Here is a 19,605-nt window from a genome sequence, read left to right on the forward strand (position 1 = left end):
GAGGGGCCGGGGCAGCGGCGGCAGCAGCGCTGGTGGCCTCGCCCGGGACAGGGGGCGCGAGGGCTCCGCTCTGCGCGCGCCGCTAACGGCCGCCAACGACCGCCGACGGTCCGAGCCCGCTTTCCCGCCCGCGGCGCCGCGCGGTGCCGGTGCTCCCGCCGCCGCCCCCATGGACTTACTGGGCCACATGGAGATGACGGAAGGCTCCCTCTGCTCCTTCTCGGCCGCCGACGACTTCTACGACGACCCCTGCTTCAACACGTCGGACATGCACTTCTTTGAGGACCTGGACCCGCGGCTGGTGCACGTCGGGGGCCTGCTGAAGCCCGAGGAGCACCCGCACCACCACGGGCACCACCATGCGCACCCGCACGAGGAGGAGCACGTGCGGGCGCCCAGCGGGCACCACCAGGCCGGCCGCTGCCTGCTCTGGGCCTGCAAGGCCTGCAAGAGGAAGACCACCAACGCCGACCGCCGCAAGGCAGCCACCATGAGGGAGCGGCGGCGGCTCAGCAAGGTCAACGAGGCCTTCGAGACCCTCAAGCGCTGCACCTCCACCAACCCCAACCAGCGCCTGCCCAAGGTGGAGATCCTCCGCAATGCCATCCGCTACATCGAGAGCCTGCAGGCGCTGCTGCGGGAGCAGGAGGATGCCTACTACCCGGTGCTGGAGCACTACAGCGGCGAGTCAGATGCCTCCAGCCCCCGCTCCAACTGCTCCGATGGCATGGTGAGTGCCCCCGCGAGTGGATCAAGTCCCCTCTGCGCCTCTACCTCCAGCGGCAAAGGGTGGTGGGGTCCCCCTGCGCCGGCGTCCCTGGAAGAGAAGGGAAAAGTCTCACACGCTTCTCCTGGGGATGAGAAGTTGGCATGTTTGCCCGTGTCCAGGGTGGACCGCTCTGGGAAGGGTGCCTGGGAGCGCCGAGAGGTCTGAGTCCGGCCCGTGCTCCTGGGGCATCTCATTTTCACATCCTGTGTCCTTAGCCCTGCATCCTCTAAGGACAGCCATGAGGGAGGTCCCCTCTGCCATGATAATTGCAGGGGAAAACTCACAGGGGAACCGGTAAGTCTGGGTTTGGTTTTCTGACATTAGTCCTGGTAACAGGAGCACGGTCTCAGCAACAGGAGTCCTTTTTCTTGATCTTTATGAAAAAGGCTCTCCATTTCTCCTCCCAGTTCATCTCCTCCTCAAAACACTTACCAGCAACAGAAGGGAGACCCCAGGCTTTTGCTCCTGTTTGTGCATTACAGGGAGAGGGGAAGAAAGGGGAAGGAAAGGGGAGAAGAAGGGTGAGTGCCACAGAGGGTGTCTCATCACCTCATCTCTTTGCTGGGACTAGAGTATTGGACTCTGTGGCCTGACCTGGGGATGGCGGGATGTGGTGACTGGAGTAGAGAGTAGCAGAGGTGGGAGTCACAAAAGCACTTTTAAGACTTGAGTTTGTTATATTCTCTGGTGGGGATAATCACTACTGAGTTGAATATCGGGGATTATGAGATGGCAGGTTGCAAAGATGATTTACACAACTGATCCCTCCTCAAAATATAGCCTTTTTTCCTTTCTCGGTAAGAGCTATTTCGCTGTGGGTGAAAGTACCAGAAGCAAATATACTGGTCAGAATGTTTGCTTGGGTTTTTTTTTCCTATACAAAATAGTAGTGGGAAGAGAAACCAAAGGAAATAAAAAGACACAAAGGTGGGCTAGTGGGTTTTTGAAAGGAATTCATGCTTGGAAGAGTCTTCAGAAATTATATCAAAAAAGACTTTTTTCCCCTCTTGGTCTCCCTATTGCAATTTGCAGGTGTACATGTAGGGCAATCTCTGATTAGAATGCTGGAAGACTTCATTTCATTTGTAAAAGCTACAGCATTATTACATTAGTTACAACAATGGTAATTTTCCTTTAAAATAACTATGCCACATAATACATTCTGGGGAGAATTTCTTCCTAGCAAAGTTAAGTTCTGCCTCATTCAAAGAAACTAAAACTTGATGGCATTTCAGCCAGGATGGGAGCTGTGGCACAGACTAGGGACTGACATATGAAGTTAAATGGTTACTGGGGATTTGAGAAAAATGCTGCCCCCCAACCAGTGATCTCACACAGATTTCTCTCCTTTCCAGATGGAATACAGTGGGCCTCCCTGCAGCTCTCGCAGAAGAAACAGCTACGACAACAGCTACTACACAGAATCACCAAATGGTGAGTATTTGCCATTATGGCAATGTGAAACAGGGGTAGAGACAGTCCGTGCAGCAGACTTGCCTGTGCCTTCTCTGTCCCCAGTTGTTTAGCAGACTCCAGTTGGGCTTTTCAGTCAGCAAGCTGTCAATGCTAATACAAGTGTAGCATTTCCTTCTAGATGTAGTTGCAAATATGGGGATATATTATAGCTGCATTTCCTACTTTGCAAACTAGGGTCTGGATAAAAATATATTGGAATATATTCCAATAACTTTCAGAGTTTAACTACATTTTGCATAAAGATTGTTCCAATCACTGATTGAAAATTTGGAGAAATTGCTGATTGAATTCAAATCTTCCATTCCCTTTCTATGGACTGAAGTGAAGCCCTGGATCCACCCTCCTGAAAAGTATCGAACTTCAGTTGGTTCTTTTTTCCATTCTGCAAATTACAGTCTCAGTTTTCAGATAACTGATGTCTTTCACCAATATTCTTTTCCTCAATCTTAATATACTCACAGATATGCCCTGTCAGCCACTGGTTGGGGTTCTCTAAAAAACTACATCCTACTGACATTAAATACCCACTGGATAAATTGATTGCCTTTTCTGTCTGTCTTTAGATCCAAAGCATGGGAAGAGTTCTGTTGTCTCTAGCCTTGATTGCCTCTCAAGCATTGTGGAGAGGATTTCCACAGATAACTCCACATGTCCAGTCCTGCCTCCAGTGGAAAGTGTTGCTGAAGGGAGTCCCTGTTCTCCCCCAGAAGGAGCCAGCCTGAATGAGAGTGGAGTCCAAACTCCTTCCCCCACCAACTGCACCCCACTTCCCCAGGATAACAACAACAGCGGCGGCAGCAGCAGCAGTAACAACCCTATCTACCAAGTGCTATAAAGGCAGGTCCAGCTGGACTGCAGTGAAAACAAACTGTTACATTTAGCAAAGCTCCGAGACCTGCCTCTTAAGACTGAAAAGACTACTCAAGACTTTTTTCCAATCCTAAAAATCTCTCAAAATTCCTTCAAATATATAACTTTTCAAACCTGTATTCCTTCAAAATACATCTAGTTATTTATTGGTTGTTAAACTAAAGTTATTTAATGTGTCTAGAGATAAAACTGTATACCATAAAATGGCCAATGTTTAATCTAGGCTTTTGGGGAATAGGAACCTGGCTGTTGAAAGCAGGGGAGTAAAGAAATTTGCAAGTCTCTAGAGTAATGGCATGACACATCCTTTCTATTACCCCTGTTCTGGCCAAAATAAGGTTGTGGACCACTTTTTATAAAAACTTTTTGTATAATTGTAAATAAGAGTTGCTTTGCAAAAAAAAAAAAAAAAAAAAAGTAAAAAAGAAAAACAAAATATTTAATGTTGCTTGGTTTGTTGTGCAAAACTTTAACTTTATATATTTATACAATGTGGTTGCTAAGAATGTTTTCAACAGTATTCTAAATAAAGACCCTTATTTATAAAATCTGTGGAGTTATCTTGACTTTCATTAGAGCTTCTAGAATTACTAGCGCATTTAGTAGTGGTGCTAAGATAGCTGCCTTGGCAGGAAGAAGATACAGGCTCTGATTCAGCAAAGAATCAAGCCCATGCTTCAGTTGTGCTACTTTCAACTACTTTGTATAAGTACCTTGCTGCAAAGGGGTCTACTTCCTTCATATTGTATTTTGGTATGCTTTCTAAACTGAACGTTAAATATTTGAGGGCATTATTACATAGATCTTCATGGTAAATAAGCAGGTTGTTCTCACCCCCCCCCCCAAGTTTACAATTACATTGTAAGACTTGATCTCTTAAGACTGTATAAGAATAAGAAATTATAGTAAACTAGACTCTCCAAACTCCTTGCAGCTACCATGAGTCAAAGCTATACAACACTATCTCACAAGATTGGGTACTGCACTCTTACATGTATGTTCAGCTTTTCCATTCAAGTTCTAATTTTCAAGTGGATGTACCATGTTCATGTATCCTCAGGTAACTGAAAATAGTTAAATGGGATTTTGTGCCATAAAGTCCAAGTTATAGATCTCCGTTTTCCTAAAGTTCAGGTTGGAACTTGGGCCAAAGATAGGAAGCTTTAATTTGGATTTGAACTTTCCCCATCTCTGGCACCATTACTCCAGGGATTTGCTTCTTGTTTGGAGCCTTTCTAAAAATAACTGCTAGGCTATGTTTCATTCAGTATATATATGTGAAACCTTGCAAGCTTGCCATGAAACTGAAAAATGTTAAGCCCTGAAGAGATTGTCATTGATAAGTAACCATCAGGGCATATCTATACATTTGGACAAGAGTAACCAGCAGCTACAGCCTGGTATGAAACAACCCCTTGCTTTCACACCTCTGTGATTTATGGCTTTTGTTTAAAAATCACAGTAAAAAAAAAAGATATCATCATCAGCTCTAAATACTTTGGTGACAGATCAGTCATCATATTCCCTCCTAGGTGATTATTAAAGAGGGCACTTGTGCAGCTCTTACCTCTCAAGCAGGAAAAAAAGAGGGAACAGCTAATTCTACGGGATTGTCTTCCACTCCTTCAGGCTTGGGTCAGCGCTCCCCGGAGAGGCACGAGCGGCCTCGTGTTGGACAGAGCAACGCCGTTGCTTCTCCGCAGCCCAGCGGTAACGGCATGCCCAGAGCTTGCTGCTTTCCCCGAGGTCGGAGCGGCAGGAAGGCGGCACCCGGGGGCATTCCTCCCTCGTCGCAGGCGTTTGGGACTGCTGCTGACACCAAATCTGTGCAGAGGCGCGGGCCAGCGCCCGCGCATCAGAGGGGTTTCTGGGGCAGGGGCTGCCCTGCAGCGCCTTCATCGAAGTCAGGCGCTGTAAAGAGATTCTCTTAGGGGCCTCCCGTAGATTTCACTGTGGGCAAAACACAGTCCAGACAATACAGATTGAGTTACCCCTTTAATTTTGCAGTTAAAAGTAAAAATTGAATGAACTCAAGAGTGTGCCAATTTATTCTAGCATGAATCAGGAGCATTTCTACTAAGGTCAGAAAAATGCCCCACATTACTTTGAGTCAAATTACTAACTTACAAAGACTAATTACACACCATTAGGGCCTCACGTGTCAACGCCCTCACAAATTTTCACCGACTCCAACAAAAACTCAATCAGGCCCTGACGCAAAAGATGCTTTTGTGAAATACCGTACACTTTTCTCTCTGCGTATACGCTGGCAGCACAAAGCTTGCGCCTGCCTCACTAGAGCACCCCACTTGCGCAGGACACAGCAAAGTCCCTTGCCGTAAAGCTGGCACAGCACCGTGGGCACTCGGGGCGTCTGCACTCAACAATGTACATGCAGTTCCTCGTGAAGTCATGTATATTGCATTTCACCGATTTATTTTAGCAACCCAAGTTTCCACATACTGATGTTAATGTTACAACAGAGAACAAGCATTTAGCACATCCCAAAATAGATGGATGGATAAAGAAGAAGAAAATATTCATACATTTACTATGCAGAACCCATCTTTTCCCCATTGAGGTCAGTGAGGAAAGTCCACTGGAGCAAGGCCAAAGGGCATCAGTGCCGATAAATACACATTTAGATTACAGCTACACTTATTTTTAAACCTAAATAAGGAAAATGTGTGCCCTGCCTGTGCAATTTCTTCCTGTCTATTTCTAAGGTAATCTATTAAAAATAAATGCCTGAAGCTACTACACTCCTCTGTGCACCATGAGGACAGCATGTTACTGACAGAAGGACACCCCAGTCCGTCTGGATTGCAAACGCTTCAAAGCCAGAGACATTTGGATTCAGAGCTGCAGTTCAGACAGTACCAAGGGAGCATAGGCAGAGCTGAGGAACAGATACAAGAGCGGCCCAATGTTTACAAACTCAGCTCTTAAAACAGGCTCCTAAAGCTGTATTTAGGCATTCAGGGCTGATCCTGCGAGACAAAGAGCAGTCTAGCTTGGTCTAGCAAAACCCTCCAGCTTGCGCTCCACGCACCGACAGTTTGAAATCACCAAATCCCACCACACAGCCTCAGGTTCAATACTCAAATATTTAGCAGGATGGGGCACCTAAAGAAACACTCACTTAAAAAATCTGAATCCCACACATTGCACCGACAGGCAGAGCTCGGGCGAAGCCGCGGACCACGGCAAATCAGCCCGCTCTCTGCCCCAAGGTACTGCTTAGGTAAGGCAGGAAAGAGCCTCCCACTCAATGTATGTTTGAGGCTTTTTACAAAGGATTTTAAAACTGCCTGATACTTCCTTTGGACTGTTACTTCCATACAGAAAGTCATGTAACTACGAATAATTAGAGGGAAGTAGCTGTCTTTGAACATAAAGATAAATGTGTAGCTTAGCAATGTTTGATTTGATTCGGTAATTTAAGAGAGCCACATAGAAGCTGCATGACAAAGCCAGTATTATCAATTTACCTTATCCAAACTGTTGCTACAGATAAAGTGAAACTGAATAAATCTTTATTTCATTTATATATGTTAAGTCCTTTGATTTTGAAGTTTTGTCAGGTCATTTACAAATACAAATGAGACTGAAAAGGATTTTTTTTCTATTTGCAATATTTTACAACAAATAAAAGTGCAATAAAATTGTTTTTTGAAAGTAACAAAGTTGTACACCAGCAACATTACCATTATCATTTCTGACATCATTATTGAAGCTGCTACAGAAATTTTTCACATACTGAAAATTAGATTTTAGGTAAAAGAAAAAAGCAAACTATACCTAGTATATTTTTTCTTTTTAAAATATTTTATCACCCGTGTCCAGACATATTAAAGAAATACTAACTTGGCAGCTGCTTTGTACCAGACGCTGCTCTTCTAAATTCACTTGTCATTTTAAACACAAGTTAAAGACCTTAAAAAAGCTGCTGAAGGTGGAAGCAAAAACAGAATCAGTGCTATTTCTAAAAGGAGAAAATAAGAAGCACACTGCATTTTGCAAAGAGGGTCAAATAGTGCAAATGGCAAAACTTGCTCATTTTACTCATAGAAGTGGTACTATCACCTCCAGAAGAACTACATGCACAAGTAAACAGGCAAACACTAATAACTAATGCTTCTCAGCTAGTCCTCCCCAAATCTCTCAAATGACTTAGTTTTCAATAAATCTGTTGAAAATCATGACTTTCTTTCCTAGATCTGTGCAGCACCCTCCCTTCTCGAAGGAGCACAGCTGGGAATGTCACTGAGGAGACCAGTGGGTGTCCTTCCAATGTTTGAGATTTCGGGGCTGGCGAGGGAGCGAGCAGTCCCCAGTGTAACACAGGAGAGCCTCCAGGTAGTCCTGCCTCACCCCGGTCCCACCAGGAATTAGGACTGGCTCTGGACACCTAGAAATTGCCCTACGGGGCAAGACGCAGGGGCCAGGCACCTACCTTTGCCTGCACAGACACCTCTAATAAATGTCTTAATGCTGGAACCTTGATAATGAGAACTGACCTGCCCCCTAACCACAGCATCACTCAGGGTTTTCCCAGTAACAAAGTCAGTATGGCACTTAGCTTGCATTTTCTTCCTAAAAGGTCAATAACATTTTTATTTTCTATATTGGAGCCTTAATCATATCAACAAGCGTGCTATTTTATATCAGACTCAATGAACAATCCCAGCGTTGCTGAAATACAGCATCAACAGGGAGGCAAATCCTCTGTCTGGAGTGAGGCTTGCTACTATTTATTAAAAATGTATTAAAAACTCTAGCAGTCAATAACTCACTTCATCAGAAAAATGGTGTTTCTCTTTTTTGGGGGGGAGTCCGATTCATTCATAGTCCTGGGTCTCAGCAGCCTCATCTAATGTCACAAGGGCATAGCTGTAAAACAGCTCTTCTCATTTCAAAAAGCAGGGCACTGCATCTGGAGATGCGGGATAAATGCCTGGTCCAATTGAAGTTGCGCAAAACAGATTTCACAGATTTTACACTGTCTTTTGCTGCTCCTTTGGATACTTGTTTGAGCACTTTTAGAATGATAAAACCATTGGTTAACCCAAAACCCCACAGTCTGTCCCTAAACCCCTCCTGCATGCCCCCAGCAGCACCCCGGAGAAGTGGGGGCTGTTTAAACCCCCAAAACCCGAGTCCTCCCCAGCCTCTGAGTCGACCTTGAGCAGCTTTTGGTCCAACAGCCACATCTGCTGGACAACACGGAAATTGCGTTTCTTTCTGAAATCCCTTTGGGGGAATTCAAAGTTCTGTTTTCTCACCTCGCCGTAATGGAAAATCAGTTGGTGGGGAGAGAGCAAAAATATGTCCGTGTGCCAGGCACAGGAGGAAAAAACATGCTGGAAAACCCAAGCATTTCCATCCCAAAGAGGCTTCTAAAGTAGCAGAGAGAAAAACTGAAGGGATTAGCATGTTGCTTTACTACTTCAGAAATTTGTAGCAAGTGGTTTATCTGTCTTTGGCAAAAAAAAAGACAAAAGGAGAGAGAAAAGCAAAGCGCTTTAAGATATCATGGGGCCTGAGCTGTGAGTGCTGGGGGAGAGAGGTTGCCCGCCCCACTGACACCAAGGTAGCCAAGCATGCCTGGGGACTGGAGGTGACAGCAGGTTTCCTGAGTCTGGAGCATAGGCGATCCACGTGCCTGTAATACTAAGAGATATATTTATTGCTATTTGCTGCAAAATAAGTAGAAATTGCATTATTGTAACCAACAGGCAACATGCACGATTTTTTTCAGACCACTGGAGGGCAACATTTCTACGAAAAAGAGGATTTAGATGCACTCTCTTTAGTGCATGTATATTTTTTTTTCCCTAAACTTTTATACATCTCTCTTCATCGGTTCAGGTACGGAATATCATTTCACACCAAGACAACTGGAATTAGTGAGCCAAATTCCTGTCTAACATAACCTCATCACTCTTACTGGCAGCTGACTCAGTATTGGCACCCTTATCTGTAGGAATTATTATATCCTATATATATTATATATAGGATAAAGACGATCTTAGAGCTAAGCATTTATAAAACAACCTATAGATGGAGTCCTGTGTTTCAAATGGGGCACCTAAACACTCCTGTTACGAGTACAATGCTATAGAAATACCCCCATGTAAATGGAGGAACATTTGGCACACAGGTCACTTCATTCGCTTGAGGAAGGCAGCAGGGTATGTCTGGAGCCCAGATGCTCAAACCGCTCCAAGGCCCTCCTCTAGAGAGCTACAGCCTTGAAATAGCTTGTAGTTTAGAGCCAGCTGCACAAAATGTAGGCCCAAACACGCCTCTCAAAAGCTGCATAAATGCCAATTACATTAAACGATATGAAAAAAAGCAACAAAGTAATGTGCCTAATTAACAAAGCTAGAGATGGAGCCAGCCATTTGGTTTGAACTACTTCCAAGAGAGACGTTAAATCCAATGGCCAGGGCAACTCTGGAAGAAATAAATTAACATGCTGGGTTAATATTTCAAGCTCCATGGGAGAGAAGGGAGTGTGTGGTGAGGGGAAGCAAAGGTAAAAATAGCACACGGGTGCTATTCTGTTTGTTTGTTTGCCAAGGACACTTTAGCTTTTGCCATTTATTACTCTTCATGGCACGCTAGAAAACATGCAAGAAAGTATAAAAGTATCAGTATTGTTGTCACAGGATTATAGAGCTTTCCTAAATTTATTTTTTCCCCATCTATTAAACCTTAGCCTAAGGTCAAGAGAAACCATCATTTTGAGTGAATGAATCATGGGATAGGCACATTCATGAAAGATACATTAGCAGTTTTATCTTTAGTCCTATGAGCAAACACAGCTTAAAGAATCACCTCACCACAGGGACTTCTCTGAGGAATAAGCTCTGATAGCTTACTCCTGTCCAGGCAAAAAACCCACTCACAAGCGTTACGTGCCTCAGCCCTTGGCAGTGGGCTTTGATTTCAGCATGGGCCTGGAAGAGGGAAGCTCTGTTCTGCCGTCGGTCCTGCTTGGTACAAAATGTGGATAAATGGTGTATGAGCTCAATTCTTCATGTCTCGCTTGGTATCTTCTACTGCATGAAAGACATATGGCTTAAAAACCCCTCAAGCTCCTGCTAGTTAAATGCAACCTATTGCCTACGTGGAGGTGGAACTCAGGCCCTATGGACCCAGCAGGTCGGATCTCTCCTGTCTGCGGGCACAGAGGATCCTGTTTTTTCACTTGAAGGTGGATACATTTGTTCTACAGCTCTAAGGCTAGAGACGTACCTTCCTTTCTTACGTGGTAATTACACAGATATTGGGGAATACTCTGTACGTCTTTTGTTTTGCAAGTTTTTCACATCTAAGAGCTGACTGATAGCTGTCTGCTGCCAAATTTTAGATACCTAACACCGCGGGTGAGCTCAGGCCATCACAAACTCCCAAGTTCCCGTAAGCACCGTGGCTTCGATCCTCTCCAGGACTCATCTGTCAGCAGCTGTTGCCACCTGCCCTGCCCCGTCCCATCCCGGGGGAGCGCAGGGAGGTCGTCACGTGCCCACAGGGCTTGGAGCGAGCCACTCGAACCTGCCCTCTCGCCGCCTCTGCTCTCTGGCCGCTTCCTGCGACAAGGACTCCGAGTGCTGCCACGTATCAAAGAAGAGAAAAAGCTGTTCCTCAGATGTGGATGACAAAACGTTATTCCCTCTTTTAAGAACAAATAATTATTAAAAAGAGAGACAGAAAAGATTGATTAGATTGTTTAATCACCACACCTGCTAAGCTCGTAGTGATTTCTGCATGTACGTTTTGTAGCTGAAATGACATATCTTCTATGTGGCTTTGCTTTGTGGTGAGTGAAGGAGTCCACCCTTCAAGTAGCTCATGACTATCGCCATTAGCCATGCCTTTTTTATATTGTAATAAATCACACAATACAGAAAGAGAAGAAAAATCAAAAATAACCTCTGCTTCTGTCTCTTCTGTTTTGGACTCCAGTGGTTACATTTCCAGACATATCTAAACTTTACTGCTGAACCTGCAGCAACTTCAGCTGCCTGTGCAGGGGTCTGTGCACGTTAGGCTCTTCTATTAATTTGTCCCATTACTATGTATATATTCACTAACTTGCTGTCTGCAGGCTAATATTAGTTGGCCAGAATGATTTGAAAGGCTTTACGTTTTTAACCAAGGTAATTAGTTTTATATTTTCACCTCTGAAAGTTTTGATTCAAATTTTGATATACCATCTTAGGCTGATTTTCAATTGGACTTAAGGCATCTTTGAACTTCTTGGGCCTTCAAACAGGTGTGGCTGAAAAAGCAAGCCTTTGTGCATAAGCAGCATTTTGTCTTCCAAAGTAGCTCAAAGAACATCATTTAATACAAATCGCATTCTGCAGCTCCTACTCAGTCTTAGCTCAGGGGGGGAAAAACATCAATAAGACAAGCAATATTACATAATGTGGAAACAAAGCTGAAGAAGAATCCATTACTTTCCAAACAAAACTACAAGAGAAAGAGCTAACCAAGTGCAATTATCTGGGTTTTGTCCCAGCCACAATTCTATAGATATGTGTGTGAACATATATAAAATATATATATGTATAAAAATTCACCATTTAAACTTTGGCATCTAGACAGGCAAAAGCACCTGACAAGGTCCATGTAAACATACATACATACATTTCAGAAAAGGGACAGAAAGTCTCCTGAATTGCCACATCATGTTTTCTGCGATGCACTGCTCTTTTGCTTGGACACGTCTCTGCTTGGATTATGCAGTGGCAGAAGCGGGCTAGAGAAGCACAGTACCATTGCAGTACTTCTGCATGGAGATCCAAGGACTCTTAAGGAGTTTAGTGTGATAAAGCAAATAAGAAGCTAAAATACTTCTAAATCTATGCACAGAATGCAATCTTCTCCACTTTTTAACTACAGACAACTAAAAAAATCTAGAAAAATATATTTTATTTTTAACTACTGTAAAAAAATTCCACAGATGGAAGGTCCTAATTATGGATTTGAGAACTGGGCACACCTTTCCTCTCATCCCCTCATGGAAAAGTGAATAAGCATGTCATTATGGGCTCTCTGACAGGGCAGGAATCTGTCAGGGAAGTGCAGAAGGGTGAGGTTTCAGGTGAGAGTGGAGCTAACCTGAAGGAAGATGCACTTCCAGAGCCCTGCTGACAAACTCGGGGAGTCTTGTGCCGCTGTAATCCTTCTCCCCTCGCTGGTTACCCTCAAGCCCTTCCACTTCTGCAGTACCTAGAGGCAAGGAGCACACCTACAAAAGCTGGCAGGAGCCAGAGATGAATCAGACTGAATCAGTAAATAATGACTAAATGCACGGTGTCTTAGGAACGAGCACATCGCTGTGCTTGTTAAGCCAAGCTGTTTAAATACAAACCTGCTGCAAGCCTGCACGTTAGGAGGAATCTCAGCCACAGGTGGCAGGGTCAGCACAAACCCTCTGCCCCATGACTCCTACGCAAGGCTTCCCCAGGTCGTGGAAACAGCGGGCAGAGCATCCTCCTCTTCCCTAGGGGGCACAGACAAGTACAGTAAAACCGGCACCTCCTCACAAGGCTGAGGACAAGCTAACAGCGGTGCCATCCTTTCACTATTTACCCTGATCTAGCTCTCAGCACCTCCTTTAATCGGTACAAAAGGCTGCTGTTAAGGCTGAGCCGTAGGCTAAGGCACAAGCCAAAACCAGGAAATTTGCATTCCCAGCAGCTGGCCCAAGTGCTGTGACAGAAGGTGGATTTTACTTTCCATTCACTCATATTTACAGCGTATAAATCCTGGTTATTTGCAGAAGAAAGGCAGCAGATTTCATCCTTAGTGCCAATTATTTAACTAGCATCGCTGGAACTATTATATCTCTTCATATGCAGCATACAAAGAATTACTTCAACAGGATTAAATATTGTCATATTTCATGGGACTGGCTGGGTAAATATTTACAAATCTTGAGAACAGCAAAGAAATCTCAGAGTTATTGATTTATGTCAAATATTTAGAAGCTGGGTTAATCAAGGGATTTAAGCAATGCTTTAAACATTTGTGCCAGCATTGTGGAGATTTATCTGAAATGCTCTTACCTTTCAACATCCAAAGTTTTCCATACAGCTTACAACAACAACGATTTACAGGTCGTTTTCCTGTCTGCTTGTCTGAGAACATCTCAGTCACTACTGCAACTTCAGGGTAGGCTGGTGAAGTAATAACAGTTGTGGGAAGTGAATCATTCAACAAAAACTACAGCTCTGTCTTCAGTTAAACACAACAGGGAAAGAAACGTTCTAACCATTTGGATGCATTGGAGAACTAGTCAGCTGACAGGCAAGCATACACACTGCCTAAAATGCAGCCTCTTCCATCACAAAGACAGACCCTAAATTTGTTTGTGGTTAAATGAAAAAGAAATACTTGAGGCACTGAGAGCGGCGCGCCTTGTTCAAGAAAAGACTAATGCCTCCTGTTCTGTATTCTGTATACAGGATGCGTAAACTATGTGTGTCTCTATCTATGCATCTCTGTCTAGTGATAAGTTTGTACAGCTGCAAATTGGCTGAGACTTTAAAAAAGTTACCGCAGCAATAGCAGAGTTTTGCTTTCAGTAAGTGCTGAGCAGGCCAATCTCAGGAAGTCAAGGACCTCCAAGGTCTCTCAAAAACAGACCGTCTATAAAATAAAGAACAATTAGTAGTAATTTTTGAAACTCCAGCTATAATACATGGTGGGAGCTAAATAGTTCAGTTAAATGAGCACCCCAGCTTGCTCTTTTAAAGATGTAGATTTAGAGCCTTCGGGATTACTGCACTCTGCTCCCAGTAACACATATTTAGCAGCTTCCATAAGCACATTTTTGTGACACACTGACATGAATCCTCCAATTTTAATTTTTCCTGTCACCAGGTGCTTGTTTTGCTGGATCAGGCCTGGATCAGCAAGAAGATGACAGAGACAAATCTACACCATTCCCATGATGATACTCCATAATAAAGTCAAGCATTAGCCAAGCTGTGTGCCCTATTTTGGTTACTTAAAGTAGGTTTTGCTGTAATTTAGCTACATGATTTCTCAAGGAAAAATCATTTCTGTTTTGGGGAATACCTTATCAAAGATGAATCCTGACATTTTTACTAAGGCCTTGACTACAATATCTAGAAGATCGTATAGTTTTGGACCAATCCAGCATACAGATGTGCTCCAAGAGAAGGTCGGTGCCTGGCCCGGCGCAGCCACGTGCTGGATTCAGGCAGGTGCTGGGTGCTGGAGAGAAGACAGACGAGTCATTTGCAAGGCTTAATGTCCCGCTCCCCAGTAAGAAAGGAGCAATCCTCCCCTCCCCTGCGCTCACGGTCTGGAAACGTTTGCAGCTCTTCAGCGGGAAGCAGATCACTCCCTCTGCCTTGCCTTGCTCGGAGGCACAAACCTGGTCTGCGCGTTTACCCGGTTCCAGCTCCCCAAAATCCTCAGTGAAACTGAGCCGATTCGGACGGGAGTTTCCCTGAGTTAACGGAGTGACTGAAAACCAATGAACTCACTATAGTGCCTTGTAATAAACACACATTTGCTTTTCCTTTGCTGTTTAAGCATCTTTCCCTATGACTTGTATTTGCCCAACTGAGTTATGATGACATCTAACATAATACAACATTACCTTCATTTTTTTCAGGGCAACTTTGGTTTATCTCACAGTTTGATATATAACTTTGCAACACTAACATGTCCACACCAGCACTCTTTCAAAGGCTCCTAAAGGAATCTGCAGACCCAGAAGGACCTTCCCTCACAATCAAAGGCTGCTCCCTATGAATGGACCAGGGACAAAATGCAACCCGGTAGGTCGACCATAGCACGTGCTTCTCAGCACGCAAAAAAGCCATGCACATGTTCAAGAACATGAATGAAAATGAAGTACATATTCAGTCAAAACTTCAGTAATTAAGAAGAAAAACCTAGCTAGATAAGCGTAGAGGAACTAGAATTCTGCCACAATTTCTACTCCTGTGACTATTCTTGTTAAAAACAGCAGGACTTCTTGTAATTGGGCTTTGTGCTTCACAGCTCTTCAGACACATGGCACCTCTACAGCTCCTTCAGTCAACATCAAGCACCAAACAAGGGCTTTCTCCTTCTTTCTCATTCTTGCCATAGAGGGCTTTCATCCAACTATCGACAGTCTGCAGAGGTACATCTAACCTTTCGGAAAAGTAATATCATCTATACAAGTGCAGCTTTGTTTGGTTTTAAATGAGTTTCAAGGACAGAGCGAGTACATTACATGCTGAAGTGCATTGCAGCTTTCCATTTGAAGACCTTAAACCAAATGATTTACAAGGATCAATATGAACAGACAGAGCAATTCACAGCATGATGTAATCTACAACTGATAAAGAACTGTGCTGAAATACTGTTGTGTTGTCATGAATTTAATACAAGAGAGCACAGACTGAATTATAGCACACATGCATTTGCAGAACTGGTGTTCCAGCCCTGGCTGCCTTTTGTTTTGAGATTACAACTCTTACAAATAAATCTCTCCCTCCTTCTGAACTTCCTCCAGGTCTAAAATATTTTCAACGTGCTCTCCACTCGTATTCATGGTTAGCTTGCACATAAAGTCGCAGGGTTTTTTTTTTCCAGTGTCTCTTTTCCCTCTTTACGTTGTTGCTGTTGTTAGAATGGGTCAAAAAGTTTTCATACCAAAGCTTTCCTTGAACATAACCTGGCTGCTGAACTTGGACTATGTAGCCTTAAAGTTAAGGAGTGGGTGCTTCGTTAGCTGTCCCCATCGTTGGTATCCTTGCTGGGTATCTCAGTGAGCGCAGAGACTAAACAGGCTTGCCGAATGAGCTAATCTTGTTCCGCTGATAAAGCACGGAGGCATAAAGCAAAGCCCCTCTGTGTGCTTTCTGTGCCTCTGCAACGCTCTTATGATTTTTGATCTATCAGTCCAGCATCTTCCATAAGTGGTAAAATGACTTCATACAAACACAAAAAGAAAAAAAAAAAGCTAGAACTTAGCTCCAAAGTTATTACTCATCAAGCTTAGGATTATTAGGGAATATATACTAAATCATCCCCCACATTGAGAGGAAAACTGACTTGGAGTTAAGAGTAGAAATCACTGAAGTTCTCAGCGAAAATATTAAACGGATAGCAGGGGGCTTAACAAACGAACAACATGCAAACCCACAAGGTAATGTTATCTTTGTAGACCAAATTCAGACTTCTCTCTGAAAGACAACTTATCTCTCATTGTATATTATTATCCTAGTGATGCTGAAGCGTAGGGCAGCAAAGGTGATCCCAGGACACCAGATACGGAGGGGAAAGACGGGCTTATTCTTCCTGCATCATCACAACAGAGGAGACATGGGCGACCTAACCCAAGTGTTATGATTAGAAAGATGACTGACTCTCTTTTCTGCTATATAGTAGTTTAAAAGCTAAAATAGATCTATGTCTTAAAACTATGCTTCTACTACCACTGTTAAAAGTGTTGATTTAGAGGAGCAGCTAATGTTGTAAGAAGTCCCAATGACTTTACCAGGACGGCTCAGCATGCATATTTACTCCTCTGGGTAGTAGCTACGTAACTCGGGCCTCCCAGCAGGCTCCCACATTGAAAAGGTTTTCTAAACCCTACAGACTGTCTTACCCACCTGCCCCAGACTTCACCTGGTCCCAGCTCAAAACAGGAGATTATCAAAATCCCTCACCAGTTGCAAGAATCAGCTCAGGGAAACAAAACGTAGCTCCAAGGCTAATGTCTTTTAACTTATTTTGAGAATTTCTGAGAGCATTACCTGCTGCTGTGCCAGAACCCTTTTCCCAGCAGCCTGCGATCTATTTGAACAACATACCAACTCTGTGCTTCCCTCAGGTGTGTCCCAGCACTCTTAAAGTTATTTTAACTCTTTCTAACAAGTAAAATTTAGGAATTACTAATTTAACTTAGTAAAAATGACAAAAACTACCACAGAAATAGTAGATAATTCTCAGACATGCACATCTACCTTCACATTAAGTGCTCCCTGACTATCTTCTCTTTCCAGTATAGTGAAGGCAACCAACAGGGAAGGATACAGTGGACTGCTCTCAGCTCACTCATGCAGGACCTAAACTTTCACTCAATCACTTCATTTGTTCTTTAACTCTACTGAAATCAGTGGAGCGATACGGTCACCAAATGCATAATCTTGTTTCTGCAAATTATTATGTTGTCTACGATGCAAGTCTGAAGGCACAGAGGAGACACACAGCTAATCTGAAATCCAAAAGACTGAATGAGGGTATGTCTGACTGCAAAAAATTCATTCATATTTTCAGCTTGTGTACACAGTGGATTAGAGAAATCCATTAGAGTCTTGAAAGTCTTTGTAGAGTAAGGGGAGATACTTAGGGATCATCGCAGCTCAAGATGGAGACTTGTAGTTTGAGACATCAGTCCAGTAAAGGTATTCTGAGGCCAGGAAGAATCTTTAGAAAGGTCTGATACAAACCAAAATAAGACACAGGTATAACATTGTTATTTTTCAGTGGAGGAGGGGACGGAAGTGCACTGTACAATTTAGGATTAACCAAACTTCTGCGGAAAACTATCATTTTTTGTCCAGAAGTTAGAAAATCCTGAAAATAATTTGGTTTGTTTTATTCCCATTTGTGTAAAATATTTTTTTTTCAGAAATGCATAATCAGTTTTATACACCGATAGAGCAGAACTTTGTTGATACACAGCACCTGCTGAACTGACTCAAAACATTTGTTGTGTGTAATCAACAGCTACCTACCTGACAGTAGCAACTATCATTACTTAAATAAGCTCAAGCCATGCCATGATCTACAGTGCAATGCAAAGTCTTTGTATCTTAGTACACAGTTATTTTGTGCCACGCTTCTTGTTTAATAAAGAACTTCACTTCTCGCCTCTCACACTTCAACGTAAGCTTCAAACGCAACAATACCTTTTACTTCCCACAGCAAAATAATGTGTAAACATGAACTTGACCATTTTTGAGTTTATATTTTTCCCAAGAGCTCCCGTTTGATCCACTCTCTTGCTCCAGATTGCAGTGCACCCTTTACCCATGCATTGCTGATTGGAAACCCTCTCGTGCCTCTTCTGAAACAGCAAACTTTTCCATAGCTACCAACCTTCCTTCATCAGTTACAGCCTGATGATCTTCAAAGAAATCTCTCAGGTCACTTAAGTGTGGCCTCCCCTGCCAGGGTACATGAAGACTATCTTTAAACAAATTACCTGTTTTTCAACATGGCTTTTCAGATTGCTGCTAAGGTCCTGTGTCACCCTCCTGCAGAAGCCCAGGCAAGAAGGGAAAATGAAGTTGCAGAAGCTGCAAAACATCCCTTTCATCCCTACAGTCACCTTGGGGCTCAGCACTGAAATTCCCAACGAGGAATCACTAATGCAGGATAAAGTAATGCTTAAACGGCAAGGACCAAAGAGCTAGGAAAGTCTACAGTAGCGGAGGCATCTCAAAGGACCAGCTGGCCTGGGATTCACAGATCCTTAAACTCCTTTCCTGGGTCACCCACCTTCCTCCAGCTCCATAACTCTTCCAGATTCTGCTCTACGTTACCTTCCTGTTGATACCTGGATCTATTATTATTAAAAGTAGTAACTTACTAGGATTATAAAATAATAATCACTTATATTATTTCTTTCAATGAGCCATCATTCCCTTTCCCTTTCTCAGTTCCAGGATTGGGTTCACAGGACTGCCCTCTTCTCACTTCGTTCCCTCTTTCTGGCAGTGCTCCGGGATTTTAGATGGCATCTCCACGCTAAGGGTTCTCAGATGCCTCCCTCTGTCATCAACCTTTCTCCCTCTACCCAGTCCCAATGCTCAGATGACTCCCTGGCATCTCTTGCTGGAGATTTTGTCGTTGGCTTGGGCTAGCCGGAGCGCAAAGCTGCTGAGGCTCCTTCCTTGGATCGGCCTCCCTTTTCCCTCCCGTTGCCGACAGCAGTGACACACTGCCCGTCGCTGCCTCTGCCTTCGCTTTCCCCGCGCGCCCCACGCGCAAACGGCGCCCAGCTCCTGCGCCTTCCTCCTCCCCCGCGCCCCCAGATCAACCGTTCTCATTTCTGCAGACCAGCCCGCCGCCCCCGCTCGCTCCCTGCAGCCGCTCCGCTCACGACCCCGAGCCGCCGCCCCCCCGACCCTCCCGCCGCCCCGCGCCGCGCCGCCCCAAAGCCCCCGCGCTCCAGCAGCGCTCCTCAGCCCCGCGCCCCACCCCGTGCCACGACGCGACCCCCCGCAACCCACCCGCGGGCTCTCGGCTGCTCGGCTGCTCCCACAAGCTCGCTCCTCCTGAGCCGCTGGCAGCAACTACAGCAAGAGACAAAACACGCGTCCGTGGAAGCGGCGCCGCGAGCCGTTGGCGTCCGAGCAGCGCCCAACGGCCGCGCCGCGGGGGAGAAGGCAGCGGGCGGCGCTAGGACCGGGCGGCGCGGGCGGGCGGCGCCTGCG

The 19,605-nt window shown here is 44.5% G+C and overlaps 1 protein-coding gene across 1 annotated transcript; it reads left to right on the forward strand.

Annotated features, from left to right (window-relative positions):
- Window positions 1–6: 6 nt before the first annotated feature.
- MYOD1 (myogenic differentiation 1) lies at window positions 7–3,512 on the forward strand. Its single transcript, XM_026078996.1, has 3 exons — window positions 7–730; window positions 2,125–2,203; window positions 2,809–3,512. The coding sequence occupies exons 1-3, from the start codon at window positions 170–172 to the stop codon at window positions 3,078–3,080; spliced, it is 912 nt and encodes a 303-aa protein (XP_025934781.1). The 5' UTR covers window positions 7–169; the 3' UTR covers window positions 3,081–3,512.
- The last annotated feature ends 16,093 nt before the right edge of the window (window positions 3,513–19,605 follow it).

The sequence above is a fragment of the Apteryx rowi genome, unplaced genomic scaffold (genome assembly GCF_003343035.1).
Source record: "Apteryx rowi isolate R43461 unplaced genomic scaffold, aptRow1 scaffold_49, whole genome shotgun sequence".
Taxonomy (NCBI): domain Eukaryota; kingdom Metazoa; phylum Chordata; class Aves; order Apterygiformes; family Apterygidae; genus Apteryx; species Apteryx rowi.

What these genes read in the sequence shown, in the direction of transcription:
- MYOD1 (XM_026078996.1), top strand. Translation starts at nt 170, where the DNA reads ATGGACTTACTGGGCCACATGGAGATGACGGAAGGCTCCCTCTGCTCC. An exon ending in CCAACTGCTCCGATGGCATG is followed by an intron (nt 731 to 2,124) that starts GTGAGTGCCCCC and finishes TCTCCTTTCCAG; the next exon opens with ATGGAATACAGTGGGCCTCC. An exon ending in CTACACAGAATCACCAAATG is followed by an intron (nt 2,204 to 2,808) that starts GTGAGTATTTGC and finishes GTCTGTCTTTAG; the next exon opens with ATCCAAAGCATGGGAAGAGT.